An 18062-nucleotide genomic window follows, 5' to 3' on the forward strand; every position below is an offset into this window, starting at 1 on the left:
CAAAGCGTTGCCTTGGAATGAAGGCTGTTAATAGGATATACTTTAAAGGATAGAGACTTCAAATGGTTTTGACAGGGGGCCAGGTTTTTTCTTCCTTGCTGAACTATACGTGCCGATCATGGTGCCTGCTGGCCTGAAAATCCTACTAACGGAAACTGCCTCAGCTGCCATGGACCACATGACTGCTCCATCTCACATCACCACAGCTTCTGAGGGCAGGTGCAGACACCTGACCCATGAGCTTAACAGTGACCTCTGCTGTGGCCTGGAATAACAGTAAAAGCTGCAACAAAGTCACATTCCCAGTTTCTCCCTCAGGAATCTAAACAATACTGAGAACCAGGTGATGAGCCATGAGAGATGAAGCTGAAAGGTTAGGATATACAAGGGAGCTGGAGTGGCCATGTGCAATCACAGCAAACCAAAGTCATGAGGGAGTAGAAACTCTAAGTAAAGTAGAAAACAGACTGACAGGCTAAGGGAAAGGGATAAGCCAGACAGCAGCAAGAGGAAAAAGACACAGAGGAAGAGAGCAGCCCTGAGACCCCACTGTCGATGGGAAAGACTGCTTCTCTGAGCTGCCTTAGAGAACAACAGCTTTCTGGTCCAAGTGCATCCTTAATGTCATATCCCATTTCCTAAAATGGAATGGATCTCTGCTCTTTGTAACAAAAAAAGAGCAGTAACTAAAGCAGTTACTTCAGCTCCCTTGAGAATGGAGTTTTCCCAGGAGGTAACAGTGCCTCCAACAAACAGATTTCTGGCAAGTCCACCCCAGCCAGACGTGCCTCAACATCTCAGTAGAAGAGGGGTGTCTCATTCCCTATGAGCCTTCAGTACAGGCCCCAAAGCTTATGAGCATCTTAATGGCCCATGAAAATGTTTTGAGACCTGAAAAAATAGTTACTGGATGTAAAATATGAAAAGAAAGTAGTAAAATCAAAGTTAATAAATGTTAAATGCCTACAACTAGTCAAATGAAGCTTAACTCTCAGTTCTGTATAAGCTACTTTTGCATGGGACATGGGTACATGTTTTTGTTTGACATGTGACATGCTAAAGGTTGCCAAAGACAAAAGTGCTGAGGCCTTCAGAGGCCTGCAAACCAGTCCTGGGGAACCAAACATGCTTGGGCGTAAGCTGGAGCCCGCCCACCCTACCCTTTATAGAAGCTTACATGTTAAATATTATGCCTTACTATTCAAAACTGAGCAGTCTGAAGTTAGAAATCAACCCTCACTTTCCAAATTTAAAAAGACTGTAATTTTAGCACTCCTGAGTTAGGAGTCTATTATTTTTTCTTAATGAAATATTTTACAAAAAGGAAACAACTTCTAGTAGCTGTCCTATCAGTTCTACCAAAAAGAAGGGAAATACTGTTGTTCAGGTTGCAAATGATCATGTACATTTAAAGGCCATCTGTCAGAATAATAAATCAAAAATTGATCACAGGTACTCTCTTCTTATACAAGAGTCCTCTCAAATGTCAGGAATAGATCTGAACATTCTCTTCCATTTGGCCAGATTCCCCCTTTCACTGGGCTTCCCTGGTAGCTCAGACAGTTAAAAAAAAAAAAAAATCTGCCTGCAATGCAGGAGAACCAGGTTCGATCCCACTTGGGAAGATCCCTTGGAGAAGAAAACTACAACACACTCCAGTATTCTTGCCTGGAAAACCCCATGGACAGAGGAGCCTGGAGGGCTACAGTCCATGGGGGCGCGAAGAATCCGACATGACTGAGCAACTACCACTTTCACTTTGAGAAAAACATAAGGGACCACAGAAGTTACACAAGATTTAAATCTTACACCTGCAAAGCACAAAGGCAAATGTAATTCTCTTTCTGCAGTCTGCTTATCTGGGCTCTTACTGGGTGAGCACAGACAAGCTCTCCGTCTGTTCCAGCTGTGGCCACTTCCCCCTCCTCATTGTCTCTGCCCACCTCCCCGCACACTCGACACCTCCTGGTCCTGCCCCACACACCAACGCTGCCCCGGTACATCCCACCCACACAATGCCTCCTCTGCAAAATTGTTCCCTAGGAACTCCCTGGCGGGCCAGTGGTTAGGACTCTGTGCTTTCACTGTCGAGGACCCAGGTTCCATCCCTAGTTGGGGAACTAAGATCCCAGAAACCTGCGTGGTGTCCAGCCAAACAAAACCAAACAGTTCCCCTCCCCTTCAGAGCCCAAGAGACTTGTTCACTTTTTACTCTGACTCTAATTTACACGCATCTCCTCGATCCCCAGTCCCCTGCACTTTCTCACCTCTCCTCAGGCCTTCACCTCTTCTTTTAGTCCTTCTTTCTAAATGAGTATCTGCTAAAGGGTCCTCACTCCATCTTTTTTTTTTTCTTTTAAGCTCAACCTCCTGACTTGAATGAGAACCATTTCCATAATGACAATTCCACATTCTCTCATAGCAGGAATCTTTCCCTATCATCACACAGTGAACTGAAAATCACTAATTCACCATCTTCCAAGATCCTGTAAAAGGCAACATCTTCCCCAACAACTCTTCTAAGCCAGGAACTTTGAAGTCAACTTCCCCTGCCTCCCCCCCCCCCCCAACATCCTTCCACTGCATCTGATCTCTGCTTATTTTCTACTCTCCGCATTTAAACCCACGAAAACTCCCTTCTACCTTAAGGAAAACCAACACTTAGCCATCTCTGCTGCTGCTGCTGCTAAGTCGCTTCAGTCGTGTCCGACTCTGTGCGACCCCATAGACAGCAGCCCACCAGGCCCCGCCGTCCCTGGGATTCTCCAGGCAAGAATACTGGAGTGGGTTCAGCCGTCTCTAGCTGCTATATATTTTCTCCATTTCCCCATCCAGGCTTCTTTAAAGACTTATTCTCCTGATTTCTATCCTTTCATTTCCCATTCATTCTTCAACCCACCACTACACTGCTGAAGTTCCTCTTGGCACCTTCTTTCTCATGCTGGACACTCCCTTCTATGACTTCACTCTCACTCCATCCACTGGTATTCCTCAGTCCACTTGGAGACTCCTCCCCCTCTCCAAGTACTAGTGTTCCTGTGGGTTCCATCCTGGCTCTCCTCTGCTCCCTACTCATACCCGGACCAGTTCAACTATCTATCTAGTCCACTAGTTCTTAATTCTAGCTGTTAAAGAAAACCTTTTGTAGGAGTCTGTGTTTTAACTGTTCATAATAAGGCCTCCAGACGGAGAAGGCAATGGCACCCCACTCCGATACTTTTGCTGGAGAATCCCGTGGACGGAGGAGCCTGGTGGGCTGCAGTCCATGGGGTTGCTAAGAGTCGGACAAGACTCAGCGACTTCACTTTCACTTTTTACTTTCATGCACTGGAGAAGGAAATGGCAACGCACTCCAGTGTTCTTGCCTGGAGAATCCCAGGGATGGGCGAGCCTCGTGGGCTGCCGTCTATGGGGTCGCACAGAGTCAGACACGACTGAAGCGACTTAGCAGCAGCAGTAGCAGCAAGGCCTCCAGAGGGCACTCAAACACTTGCTCATAAATCTTCATGGATATTTAAGCTAAGGCATTAGAACCTGCAGCGAATTTCACAGTTGATTACTGCCTCTAACTAGTTACTAAGCACTGTGAAGACTGGTACAGCCGGCTTTCTGCAGGATCCCCGATCCTAATTGTGAGTCTGGGGGCTTATCACAAGGTCCTAATTCTATCATGATAGAGAGATACAGTGATAAGTTACTGAATACTGGTTAACTAAAAACCTGACTTGTGTTTGCTGGCTGATGCCCAGTACTTTGAATCACTGAAACATTCTTAAATCCTATCAAGCTTAATCCTACACGTTTGAAATGCACATCTAAACATAATTTTGAAAGCCAGAGGGACATAATGGGGCTTACTCTGAGGAAAGAGGGTTCAGATTTTTTTTTATGAATTGTTTTATCATTTACCTAAACAGGCAGAATTTATAACCTTTGGGACAGAGGATTGCTCTAGCTGAACAAGAGCTTCCTCACAAGATTTGGCACATTACTGTGGAAGGCAATGCAAAATAAGCTGTGGAAATAAGCTATGACTAGTTTATCAACTTGCAGGTTATAAAAAATAAATGAGCTCTAGAATAGCTTTATTGAATTTCTTACATCAGGTGACACAAGAGACACTGTATATTCTCGAGTTAGAATAAAGCTGTAGAAATGCTTTAATGTCAGCAACAGAAATTACTGCTTTTTCAAATTAAATTTTGAATTCTGCTGATACAACTCCAAAGTTAATTTCATTTTTTTAAAATTTCCCTTCTTCCAACCTCTTCCATAGCATAAGTATCTACCATAGCTGTAGGTTAGCTGCGGTAATTCTTTACACTTAGGCTAAATGACTTTGATTTGCCAAATCTAGGTTGACTCCTTATCCCTTTATCACATCTCTGAGCCATTAGAACCTACTGTCCCTGCCAGTTCTGGGAACTTTCTCCTCAGCTGCCAGGGCACCGCTCTCCCCCGAGACCCCTACCTGCCTTCACCACCTGGAGAATCTGCCCCTGTGGGCTCTGCAACAGGAACCCAGTCAGCTGAGCTGACCCAATCAGATGCTTGTCCCTGAGAGTTCAGAACTGGGAGGTGGAAAGCCTGGGTCTACAGAGTGAACTGAGAGGGACAGTGACTCGGGAGAGACACAGGCAGAGAGAGCTGCACCGGCTCCTGGACGCTCCAGACGCTAGCAGGCCTCAGCCAAGATACAGCATGGGGTGCCATGGCAGCCTCCTCAGAGATCCCCCTGCACTTAGGCCACTTCAAACATGTTTCTTTCTTTTAACCAAATGCTTTCTGGTGAAGACATCCTCCTCCTCTCTGATGAGTTCTTCCACAGGCCCCGTCTCCCCTACCTCTTCCTAGATGGACCACCCCCCAGCTCTGCTCTGAGCCTCACCTCACTCTGGTCCACACACTGTCACCCAGACACAGCTGCTATGCCAGCCGTAAGGGGAGGACACTGTGACTGACTCTCCAACCTCTAGCTATACTTCTGTGCGAGCCTGAATGTTTGTGTCCCCTCAAACTTCAGATATTGAAACCTCAACCCCACTGCAATGGTGTTAGGAGGTGGGGCGCTTAGAAGGTAATTAGCTCATGAGGGTGGAGCCCTCACGATGCGATGCGTGTCCTTATAAAAGAGACCCCAAGAGCTCCCTCGCCCCTCTGCCATGTGAGGACACGTCAAAAAGATGGCATCTATGAACCAGGAGGCAGAACCTCACAAAATATATATGAAAGTCACTCAGTCATGTCCAGCTCTTTGCAACCCCATGGACTATATGGTCCATGGAATTCTCCAGCCCAGAATACTGGAGTGGGTAGCCTTTCCCTTCTCCAGGGGATCTTCCCAACCCAGAGATTGAACCCAGGTCTCCCACACTGCAGGCAGATTCTTTACCAGCTGAGCCACCAGGGAAGCCCAAGAATACTGGAGTGGGTAGCCTTTCCCTTCTCCAGGGAATCTTCCCAACCCAGAGATTGAACCCAGGTCTCTCACATTGCAGGCAGGTTCTTTACCAGCTGAGCCACCAGGGAAGCCCAAGAATACTGGAGTGGGTAGCCTATCCCTTCTCCAGCAGATCTTCCCAACCAAGGGATTGAACCAGGGTCTCCTGGATTGCAGGCAGATTCTTTACCAGCTGAGCTACCAGGCAGGACCTCATCAAACACTAAATCTACCAGCTCCTTGATCTTGGATTTCCCAGCCTCCAGAACCATGAGAAGTAAATTGCTGCTGGAGCCACCTGGTCTGTGATATTTTGTCCCGCCAGTCTACATGGACTAGCACAACTTCCAGTGGCCAGGTGAGCACTTGCAGATGGATACAGACTTGGCACCACTCTGTGTCCTGGCCTACCTCTGTGTGGAACGGACCAGTATGGAAACATCAGTAGAAATCACTCCAATTATTCAGCCATAACTCTCAACAAGATAACTGACTACAGCACCATCACCTGCTCAGAGAGAGTCTAGAGCAAAAGGCAATCACAGTATTACTCAAAGTCAGGGTCATGCAGTCTTAAATAACTCCAATAACTCCATATGGAAGACATCAACAGTCCAGTCTAAGTTAGACAGATACTCCCCAAACTTAAACAATATATAGATGTGTAACTATATTCCAAAAAATAGTTACCACAGAAACAGTTTTTAATAATGGATTTATACAGAGCACTCATTCATAGAGCAAAGTATGTATTTGCAGCATAAAACCAATCTTTGCAAATTCTCTCAGGAAGAACCTACAAGTGACATGTAGCTTCTCTACAGCCCTGTTCTGTACGCACATCCAAAACTCAGTCTGTCATCTCCTCACCAAAGCCAACTCTGTTCTCAGTTGTAGTAAATCGGTCCACTGGTCACTCAATGGCCTAAGCCAGAACCTGGTTACCATCAACCCTCCTCCTGCTCACAAAGTCTATCTTCCCAGTTGCTCCTGAATTTATCCACCCACCTAACCTACACTCAGCTGTCATTCAGGCCACCGTCTTCCCCCAGGACACTACAAAGCCTCCATGCCTGACTTCCTCTAATCCATTATCCACTGTCATGTAATCTTTCTAAAATGCAAAATGGGATGTTCATTATCCTGCTTAAAGCTTTTCAATGGGTTCCATTAATTCTCAGTGTAGTTTTCAAATTTATTCATATGGCTTTTAAACTCTGATCAGTGTGAGCTACTATTTACTTCTCCTGGTTCATCTCTCACCATTGCTCACTCCAATTCTAGTTCCAACCAAACCAAACTTCTTCAGGCTCCCCAGATCTAGTCTGCTCCTAGGCCTCAACCACTACCCCCGTCCCCCGACCATGGTCCTTTTACCTCTGACCCATCACACTTGCTATTCCCTCCATTTACCTTCGGTCTCACCACCAGACATCACTGCCTCTAGAAAGCTTACCCTCACCTCTGGATTCTGCATGACCCCTTCTTTTGTGCTCCCAGAGCCCTTCCAAGTCCTCAACCTCATGTCCACTATCACACTTCTTTGGCTTTGTCCTCCACTAAGCCCCACGCTACGCCACATCCACAGAATCCTGCAGGTCCATGAACACTTGGCAAGGGAGCAAATCTACCTACCCTTGGCATAACCCCGTCAGTCCGCCCACACCGTATGGCCCAAGATACCTTGAGCTCCACTCTGCTGAGTCACTTGCAGGCCCTGAATAATAATCAGGCTCCCCATGCTTCTGCCCCTGGTCCCGTGGCCAAGTCCTACTCACCCTGAGTCGGTAAAAGGCAGCGTGCTTTACAACCCGATGTGTGTGTTAGAAACACAAAGAGTTAACAAGAGTCAAACTAGGAAATCCCAGGGCCCACATTTAAGTTTCTGCGTTTATTCTACAGTTATGAGAAATGAGAACTACTTGTATTCTGCATATTGCTAAGAAGAAAACTTCCCTCCAAAAGCTGAGAGCAACAAATATATCACTCAGAAAACATTCACTTTAGAGGATACTTTAATATATGACAGAAGTATTTTTTAAAGTGTACACATCTATTAACTATGCAGCTAACAAATGTCCTAGATATGATGCACTTTTAAAAAGTAAATGCTCCATTATAAATGAAATAACAAATTATAGATTCAATGACATATAATCCTGGAAAATAAAAAAGTAAAAAACTTAAGTGTTCCAACATCCTACTACCCAAAGTCCACAATTTTTAAGATTTTCATTTAATTTCCTCCAGACATTTTACCATCAGAGGTTTTTGTGGAGGGCTTTTGGGACTTCTGTTTAATAAAAGTTTTAACCACATAACATATGCAATTTTGTACCCTGATTTTCTTCACTTAACACTGTCGTAAGCACTTTAATATGTTTTCTTCATAAATATTTTAATAGCCAATAATGTATTACCCAGTTGATAACTTAACCAGCCTGCAAATGCACCCTTAAAAATAATTCTATAATATGTATCTTTTATACATAAAGCCTCTCTGTACTTAAAAATATTCCTTTGATGGTTTCTAGGTGGTTGCTACATCAATGAATATGATAACTTTTAAGGTCCTTGATACATATAGCCAATGTAACATAAGTGTGTGACATTTTTGCTACACCCAGGTACTATGTCTTAAAACTTTGTCTAAATTTGGGCCTTTGTTAACTGAGAAATTGTAATATCTTCATTACAGAAGTAAATACTGTTTAAAACCTACAACAATCCAAAAGCATGTAAAATAAATATAAAATCAATCCCAGAAATAAAAATTCAATCTCCCCTATTCTCCTCCCCTCAGAAGAAGTAATCACAATATATTTTCCACATATTTTTCTAGATCTCTATTTTCATTCAGAACACACACACACAACCACACACATTATTACTGTTTTCTATCTTACAAAAAATGGAACTAAACTTGCTCAAAAATATATTCTAGATATCCATCCAGGCTATGTCAATACATACAAATCTGCCTTTCTTTTTAAAAGCTACCTAACATTCCATAGTGTGGAGGCAACAAACTTTTTCTGCATTCATCTTCAGCTTTTCCTCTTTATAAGTGATACTGTGACAGACTTCATTCATACTAACTTTAACCTGTATTCTCTTATTAGAATATCCCCAATTCCCTTAAGTGTATCTGCTGGATGAAAGCATATGGGTGTTTTTAAAATTTTGATAGGTTTAACCAAATTGTCATCGGGAAAGGGCAAACTAATTTCAGTCAATTCTAAAGGAAAGCAACCCTGAATATTCACTGGAAGGACTGATGCTGAAGCTCTAATACTTTGGGCCACCTGATGCGAAGAGCCAACTCATTGGAAAAGACCCTGATGCTGGGAAAGATTGAGGGAAGGAGAAGGGGGCGACAGAGGATGAGATGGTTGGATGGCATCACCGACTCAGTAGACATGAGCTTGAGCAAACTCTGGGAGATGGTGAAGGACAGGGAAGCCTGGCGTGCTGTAGTCCACGGGGTCACAAAGAGTCAGACAAAATTTACCAGCTGAACAACAACAAAGACCGTATCAGGTAGCTTTTCCTCTACATACTTGGAGAGCATTTTAATTTGCCTGAGAGCCATTCCCTCCTCTACAAAATCTCACCGTTTTAATTTCCATTTCCCTAACCACCAGTGAGGCTGAATTTCCTGTCATCGCTTTGACACTTTCATTTCTCTATGAGAACTATTAAATGAGAACTATTCACATCCTCCATTCATTTCTTAACTATGTCAATTCTATTATCCTTTGTTTGTGAAGTCGCTCAGTCATGTCTGACTCTTTGCGACCCCAAGGACTGAAGCCTACCAGGCTCCTCTGTCTCTGACCTGGGATTTTCCAGGCAAGATACTGGAGTGGGTTGCTATTTCCTTCTCCAGGAGATCTTCCTGACCCAGGGATCGAACCCAGGTCTCCCGCATTGTAGGCAGACACTTTACCGTCTGAGCCACCAGGGAAGTGGCTTTTTATTATTTGTTTGTGTATGTTACCAGAACTTTACCCCAAGTCTGTCAACTTATAATGTTTTTACATCACACAGAAATATCAGCTTTGATGATATTCAAACTTATCAGTCTCTTCTTTAGATTTGGGGCCTTAGTCTTACCTATTAATAAACTGCTTACTCTAGAAACTTATTTTCCAACATAATAAATTCTCTTATATTTTCTTCCTATACTTTTACAGGTGTTTTTGTCTTTAAGCTCATTCTTTAATTCAAATAAGTCATTTTGAATAAGGGGAAGTAGAATATTTCTTTCCAAATAGTCATTTATCCCTCTACAATGTATCCAAGATTATATCCAATGTATCCAACTCAAAATACCAACTTTATTAAATAATAAATTCCTCTCTATGTAAATGGGTTACTGGACTCTACTTTGTTCCATGTACCAACCTCTCTATTCTTGTACTCACCATTTACATAACTGTACCATTACAGTATGTTTTGATATCTGGCACAGCAAATCCTTCATCAGTATTTTCCACTTGAAAAATTTCTTGGCCACTCGAGCCTCGACATTTAGTCCTCTGGACAAATTTTAGAAGCAATTTATCAAGTGTCCAAAAGTAAGTCTCACTGGGATTTCAGCTGGAATTACATTGAAGTAACAGTTTAATTTGTTGAGTACTGCAAGCTTTACAAAGATGCCGTCTCTTTCCAAAGCATGTAATGTCTGCCCACTTATTTGGGGTAGCTTTTAAACTCTTCAGGTAAAGGTTTCTAATTTTTTCATAGAGCTTTTGTATGTTTATGTGTTACTCTTAAATGTCTTCTGATTTTGTTGCTATTGAGAATACAGTCTTACTTTTCTACAGGAATAATTACAAATTACTTATTAGTGAGATTACACATCTTTCTAAATGTCAAACAAATTGTATCTATATCCATTAAACTATTGAGCCACATCCTGCAACCATGTGTGTGGATTTTCATTTTCTCATTGATTTGTGTGAGTTCTTTACATGTTGAAGATATTAACTCTACACTTAGATTTGTCACTACTATTTTTCTACTTTGTGGTTTGGCTTTTGATCCTAGGATTTCGTTTTTCCTTTCTTCTTAAAGATATTTTAAATGTTTATGTAGTCCAATACAGATTTTAACTAATAACAGATTTGAATGTCTTGTGGGTGCCAGGACCTGTACCTCTTTCTCTCTCAACACCTGTACGGTGGTATCATTTTCCTTAAATTCCAGTTCAAATCTGTCTGATCGCTACACCTGTTCTCTGTTCACCTCAGCGTGCAGAACTCCTTTTTCCAGATGTTCACCTATTTTTTTAAAGGTTTATTTTAATGTGGGCATTATTTTAAAAGTCTTCATTGAATTTGTTACAGTATTGCTTCTGTTTTATGTTTTTGGCCCTGAGGCATGTGGGATCCTTGACCAGGGATCAAACCCATACCTCCTACATTAGAAGATAAAGTCTTAACCACTGGGCCATCAGCAAAGTCCAGCCCAGATGTTTAATATTTACTTCCATATCTTCTCTGATTTGGAGGGCATTTGTGATGGTTTGTCATTTACTACACTTCCATACACTTTCATCTTTGGGGTGCTGAATAGGTTCCAGTGACCTGTCCAGATACTCTGAAGCTAGTGTGACACTGTTTAAACACAACTGGCTCTACAGTATGTTTAAACAATTAGATAGACCTTGTTCTAGCTCATTACTCACTATTCTGTCCAGTTCACCTGAAAAGGGGGATCTCTATAGCATTTAAACATCACAACCAGGGATATGGCCTATCCTTCAGTTTAAGACATTCTTTCTTATCTTTCAGGGTATTGTTTGGTCTCTTCCAGGCAGGTCAGTCGCACTTGTCTTGATGAAGCTGTGTTTACCTGTTTCATGGTTTTTGTTGCATTGTGATCAGAGCCTGCTTTTTTGTTTTTCCATATTAGTTTCTGAAAAAGTTATTATTAGTATTCAGAAAGCTATAAATATTATATACTCACTGTGTGCCCAGTTGCTTTCTCAATTTTTTGTCTAGTATTTTTTTTCTGTTATTCTTTTTTTTCTGGCAAATAGCATTTACAATATTTCCCTTCTTTTCATTTTTAGAACCTCACCTCACTCTTATTTCATGTATTCCTGCTTTGACAAAACTTACCAAAAATATGTTAAATATCCCAAATTTTTACTCTCTCTGATCCTATTCTGTTAAGCATAGTATGAATAATTAGTTTAACATATGTGTTTTGCATAAAAAAGTGCATCTTTATGCCTACTTTTTGAAAATAAAAAATTATTTATTTTTACAGACAAATACCTATTTTGACCTTAGTATAGCTGGTAGTTTGAAGTCAATGTGAACTAGAAGGGAAAGACCATCTCTCTTGACAGACCTCTGACAATCACCTACCTGGCCTTCCCCACTTTCACTCCCCACTCCCACATTCTGCAGGTAGCAGCAGCTGGAGTGGCTGTTTAAAAATGCAAATCTGATTAAGTCATTCCCCTGTTTAAAACCCAACCCTTGTAATGGTTTCCCATTTTACTCGGGATAAAATAAAACATCCTTAACCTGCCCTACAAGACCCGACATGATTTGGTCCCCTGCCTAGCCACACTTGCCCCTCACCCACCATAATGTATCCACAAGTCATTCTTTCAGTTCCCGGAAAGGGCAAAGCTTTCCCCATTCTGGGCCTTCCCACATGCCGTTCCCCTGCCTGGAAAATTATCCCCCATCTCATTCTACACTGACGCCTACTCACCCTTCAGATCTCAGCTCAAAGCTTATTTTTGCAAAAAAGTCTTTCCTGAGTCCTCTCTCTGAAATCTAAAATTTGGTCCCCTTTTTAATACTTTCTCATCGCCAGTGCTAACTCACTTTCATAGCAGACACCGGTTTGTGATTATATGAGCAGCTGCGTGATTGTTTAATTTCTGATCCCTTCTGCCCACATAACGTAAACTAGAACAGAACAGAGGCAAGCTGATTTTGGTGGCCATGCTAGAAACATTCGTATACATTTGAATAAAAGAAAAAAAATACCTACATACCTCTTAATTGTGCCTTTTACATCTTTATATGATAGCCATCACATTACTGAATATGTATGTAAACTGTTAAAACTCTGGTACTGCTGGCAAATTCAGTAAGAATCCATTCTACTCAAAGGACATAAAAACCTGAATCTGTTACTGCTACAGAAAAACACAAACAAATTTACATCACTAGGAAGTTCTGTTTATATATTACGAGTGTTTTATGTAGTGTTCAATTTGCTGATGCTTTATTCACAATCAACTAATTTTTATGCCTTATTTTTCAAAGCATGTAAAGCACTATGAAAAATACGCTTTGTGAAATACTCTTTCAGAAGTCTAAAGAGTACTTGATAAAAATATGACAAAATCAGAAACTAAACAGCATTCAAAGTTGGCTATCTGTAGTATTTTATAATATACATATCTGGCCAAAGAAATAAAAATTGTAGTGCAAATTTAAAAATCCCTTCAGATCACAAAATCAACATTATATACTACTTTATACTCTACAAAGACTTTTACACACATGATATCACTGAACTTGGTAGAGTAAATAGAGCAGATATTATCACTACATATAGAAAAGAAAACTCAGGCTTAGAGTGATTAAATGTCTTCCTCAAGGTCACAGGACTTTAAAACAGGCGTCACAATTAAAACAGGGTCACAATTACAAGAAATGTACCACATGTAAATTTCTGAACCAAAGAGAACGTCCATCATAAACAGTTTCTGTAGTAAGTGTAGATTTGTGCTCCCTTCACTAACACTTCAGTAGAGAACAACAAAAAAAACTATTTTAAATGTAAAGTTAAATCATAAATTGCCATCAGTTCAGGAAATGGCTAAATAAACTATGGTGTCCTCAAACTATGGAACATGATGCAGCAGTTCTGCAAAATGATTGCATGCATCCTATGCTAAAAACGGAAAGCTAGAGTGCACTCATACTTGTTAAAACAGTCGAAGATAATACAAGTATACACTGGCGTAAAAACATTTTTAAAGATCTAGAAGGTTATACACAGTTGTTATCTCTGGGAACAGAGGTCTTGTAGTCAAAGACATTAGCCATCTCTGTGATGTTTTAGTTTTTACAAAGAAAAGGCTTTACTTTGCTGATTTAAAAGTAATTCTTAAGATTTAAACCAATCTGTGGGGTGAACAAGGCCATTTTTCTGGGTCTAAAAAACTGTGCATCTATAAAAGAAGGAGGAACCCCCGCTTAAAAAAAAAATACATATATAGCAACAAAAACAGTTCGATTCTCTTAAAACAATAAACATCACAAAACTTTTCTTTAAAAAAAAAAGGCAATAGCTTAGAATTTTTTTTTTTTAATATCTAGTCTCCTTTGTTGCAATAAGACAACCAATAAACTATCAACTAGGAGAGTCCGGAACAGGCTCCTCCGGGAGAGATTTAGTTGTTAGAGTTGGGCAAGGAAGGTTTCACAAAGGAGCTGAGTTTTGAGGGAAATGAGAGGTGACTGGGCAGAGAGATGCGGGAAGATTAAGCCAGAGAGGGAAATGCCTGGAAAGTGGATATACTGAGTTAATCAGAAGCAGGGCCCAGGAAGAAAACTGGAGTAAAGTCCTGAAAGAGGAGAAGAGGATTCCTTTGGATGTGGGAGGTTAGAGGGAGCTCGACTGCGCTGCCATCCAGTTTACCTGGGTGAGAATCCGGCCCTTGTTATGGTCAAACAATGGAGGCGTCCAGCGGCAGCAGCGATCTGCGCTGGGTGCCCGGAGGGTTCCTCATCACCTGAGTAGGATGCTCCGCTGGCTCTGCTGGGACGCGAGGCGCTCTTAAAAAAAAAAAAAAAAAACACACACAACATCACACCATGCAGTCAGGCTTCTCCGCGGCACAGCCCGGCTCCCTTGATCCCACGGCGCGGCCATTACCGCTTCTCCGGGGACCCGCCTGGAAAGGCTCCAAGGCGCGGCTTCACGGGTTTCTAAAGCTGTTTTGCTCCCCCTTCCCTCGGCTCCAACAACAATGGAGCCCGGCTCGGGAGTCTGGCTCCCTTGGGGCCTCCGCCCGGCCTCGCCCCGGTCGCTGCCCCTCCGCCGCCGCGCGCCCTGGCCGCCATCTGTGACCCCCGCTCCCCGGCACTGCGGGCCCACGCCGGCTCGCCGAGGCCCAAAGTCAGGCTGCCCTCCCCCGGGCCGGCCCGGGTGGCCGCCGGGCCGCCAGGCTGCGCGGAGCCACTCTGACCTTTCCCACCCGATGCCCGGGCGCTCACCCCGGCTCCAGGCCCATCCCAAGTGATGGGTTGTTTTTCTTTTCTTTAATCCACTCATTCTCCTTCCGACCCAGTACCCGCTCCCTGGCCACCCCCGCTCGCCCCCACCTTGATCCCGAAAAGAAATAAAGACAGTACAGCCTGGCCACCCCAGAACTCACTCCAAGTGAGGGGTTGAAGCGCCCCAGGCCGCGGACTCCGCGCACCCACCCTCCCTCTCCTCAAGGGACACCTCACAGGTGCGCCTCCGAGCCGCGCGCGCGCGCTCCGCACACCCAGACGCCTCCGGGGGACAGCGCGCGTGCGCACGCACGAGGCCGGCGAGCCCCGGGGGAGCGGGGGCCGCACGCATGCGCGCCGCCCGGCCCTCGCCCCTTCCCCCCCACCCCGGCTCTGCGCCCGCCCCCGTCGGCTGCCCGCGCGCGCCCTCCCCCCTCCCCAGTGTCAGGCCTGTCACGGGTACCCCCCCAACCCTCACCGCCCAGCGCGCGCGCTCCCGCTTGCCCGCCTCGCTCCTCCTCCTCCCCCCCCACCCCACCCGGGCCCGCGTTACCCTGGGCAACCGCAGTGCGGCCGCACCTGAGCTGTGCGCCTGCGTCCCACCGGCCAGACCCTCCCTTCCCCTTGGTCGGTTCCCCAGCCCCGCACAGCTGCGGGAGAGTGGGGGCGGGGCGTCACCCTGTCCCCGCGAAGTGAGTATCGATCGGCCTCCCCCGCCCCTCCCCGCAAACACAGACCCACCGCCGCCGCCGCGCCGGCGCCTCGGCCGCCAGCCGGGTCAGCGCGGCCAGGCCTTCTCGCCGCCCCGGCCCCCCTCTCCCAGCGTGCACCGCGGCGAGCGCTCGGGTGGGAGCCGGCGAGATGCGCTCGGCGGGCGGTGCCCACTGACCTCCCTCGGCGGCCCGGCCAGGGCAGGGCCGGAGCCAGGAGCCAGCCCCGCCCGCCGCCCCGCCCATGGGCCGCCGGCCCCCGCAGCCTCCCGCCCCAAGGATCGCGCCGAGGGGGGGAGCCGCCTGAAGGACCGCGACGGCTGCGCCCGCAGGTGAGGCGGGGCCCGAGGTGTGATCGAGTCCAGCCCCACTCACCTGGCGGTACCTGCAGGGAGGCTCTGCGGGTGCCGGCGGGGGCGGCGGCACCTGTCGCAGCGGGAACTCATTTAGATAATTTTTCAAGCCCTCACTGCAAGGGGAGGGGTCCTTCAGACTCACGGGGTGGGGAAGGGTGTCCCCTTACGGAGACATCTCGGGGGGATGAGGCGGGGGGGTGAGGAACGAATAGGTGGAAAGGAGGGCAAAAGTGAGGCTCGGCGATTCCGCACCAGCTGCTTGCAGGGTCTTCCAGCCCGTTATAGGGAGGGGGTTGCCCTTGCCAGGGCTACAGCCCAGGCTGGGGTGCGAACCCACCGCGCACCCAAGCCAATCCGAAGGGGGAGGAGAGGGCGGTCCAGGAGCCGCTCCTGCCAGCCCCGGGGTGGGATTGTAGGGTGAGGGATCCGCATTGCAGGTGCACTAGGAGCGCCCGAGGGCCTGGCCCTGCTTTGTCTGGGATGCCGTGGGGAGGCGGCCATCCGAATCCACATCGCCTTTTCAAATGCGTTTTACCACCCCGTGGACATTAGAGACCCTCCCAGATAAGTTGCATTGTCTCCTGTCCTGATAACCCTTTACGTAAGTACTCTACCTTTACAGCCCTTTTCTGAAGCTTTGGTGTGAGCTTTAGTTTACCCTAAATAACGATTTGTTTGTGATTCATGAAACTGAGCGGAATGCAAATATGCAGCAGGGCTCCAGGCTCGGCTACAGAGCCGCCGTCTACTACAGCGAGTTACTCTAGTTTATCTAACTTAAGTGTTTTCACGCTGACCTGTATTAATTAGAAGCTTTGGTATTAGGCAGTATGATCTATTTCTATAATGAAATGAAGTGGCCTTAAGAGGAAGTATGATCGCGTTGTTATTTAAGTTGCAGCAATCAGTCTTAATAACAAAATACAAGCCGCCCGACTGTCCTACCGTAATGTATTACCCATTTCCAGAAACCTACCTGTAAGAGTGTTAATGCTAGAATTGCCGTTTTAAGACTTTTACGTCTGAAATGTATTTCAGGAGACTTATTATTGTTTTATTAAATGGGTTTTGTTTTGCACAATCAAGTATTCCCCTGCATTGTCTTGCCATTGAATTGCAAGGAAAATAACGCTAATATTTAACGTGACTTTTACCTCCAAAGATGTTTTGAATTTATTTCTTTTGGCTAAATGTTCATTTTATATGAAATATATTTTGGGAGAAGGTTTTAAGGTTTGTGGTAAATTTATATGTGTGTGTCTTTATACATATGTTTACATGTGCATGACACTACTGGAATACCTTAAGATAAAATAGTTTTTATTATTCCTCTGCATCATGATGTAATTAGTAAATTTAGTTTAGGTATACTTAATTTCTAAAGTACTAGACAGTAATTTGTGTATATGAGATTTTTACTGTAGCATTTGTAGATACAACAATTTAACAAACAGGTTTCTTGGCAATTAGATATTTTTATTGTTGATTCTTTTCAAAAAGAACAAATTAATCCTTTTACTTATGGCAGAAAATCATTCTTGTGGGTGCATAACTTTCATCTGTCATTCATTGGATAAATTCATTTTAGCATCATTACTTGACAGTGCATTTGCGGCAATACTGATGTTAACAGCGTCAAGACTTTTAAGACATACTTATTTTTATATTTATTTATCATTTTCTCATATGGCAAGAAAAGAAGAAGCCTTTTTTCTTTTATCTGGAACAAGGTCAGCCATAAAAAGTCCTTAAGACATAGTGGACACACTGTATTTGTTAACCGAGATTAATTCTATCTACTAGATTGGGTATCCTTAAAGGGCAGAAACTAGGCGCCTTTATATGCTTCACTCACCAAGTGTGCAATAAATGTTTGACTCAGATTAACCATTCCAGACTAGTTAGGTAGGTGCTAGCTTAATGACACCAATTTTCACATCTCCAGCTTTGGTGTTTAAACCAGCAGAAATGTTGGGCAGAGGAGTGAACGTGTCCTATTTGTCTTCAGATATTCAAGGTCTGTCAGCAGCAGAGGGATTTTGTGTATTCTAGAGTATTTCCATGAGTTCCAACGAAGGCAAGTAGTACTTGCAGAAAGACAGACTTCACTTTGACATAAAAAGCACAAGTTGCTTATGATTAGAACATCCAGTGGCAAGAAAGGACTGCTCTTTCCCTGCAGAGTTTCTGAATAATCTGGTCTCCTGCTGGGCAGGAATGGCTGCTAGGAGGTACCCCCATTGGCCTGAGAGAGGTCTTCTGAGGGGGGCTGAGGGACTGCAATGGCAGTCTGATT

General features: G+C 44.5%; 2 protein-coding genes across 5 annotated transcripts in view; one reads left to right on the top strand and one right to left on the bottom strand.

The window, feature by feature from the left end:
- Positions 1-14941, bottom strand: part of LOC101904642 (uncharacterized) — a 155858-nt gene extending 140917 nt beyond the window's left edge. For both annotated transcript variants that reach the window (XR_009491062.1, XM_005218016.5), the window contains exons 1-2: positions 14360-14941; positions 14123-14259 (exon numbers count right to left, since the gene is read on the bottom strand). Coding sequence is in view for 1 of the 2 variants with exons in the window: in XM_005218016.5 (XP_005218073.1) it covers positions 14123-14259; positions 14360-14758 (536 nt within the window). In the remaining variant the exon portion in view is untranslated. The remainder of the gene's footprint in view (positions 1-14122; positions 14260-14359) is intronic.
- Positions 14942-15262: 321 nt separating this feature from the next.
- CCDC92 (coiled-coil domain containing 92) overlaps positions 15263-18062 on the top strand; it is a 36388-nt gene continuing 33588 nt past the window's right edge. The window contains exon 1 of one of the 3 annotated variants that reach the window (XM_024977453.2): positions 15263-15392. The gene's annotated coding sequence lies outside the window, so the exon portion shown is untranslated. Of the gene's footprint in view, positions 15393-15681; positions 16368-18062 lie in introns of those variants that run through there. The other 2 variants (XM_005217922.5, NM_001101243.1) reach the window with 2 other exon arrangements.

This window comes from Bos taurus, chromosome 17 (genome assembly GCF_002263795.3).
Source record: "Bos taurus isolate L1 Dominette 01449 registration number 42190680 breed Hereford chromosome 17, ARS-UCD2.0, whole genome shotgun sequence".
In the NCBI taxonomy this organism is placed as follows: Eukaryota; Metazoa; Chordata; class Mammalia; order Artiodactyla; family Bovidae; genus Bos; species Bos taurus.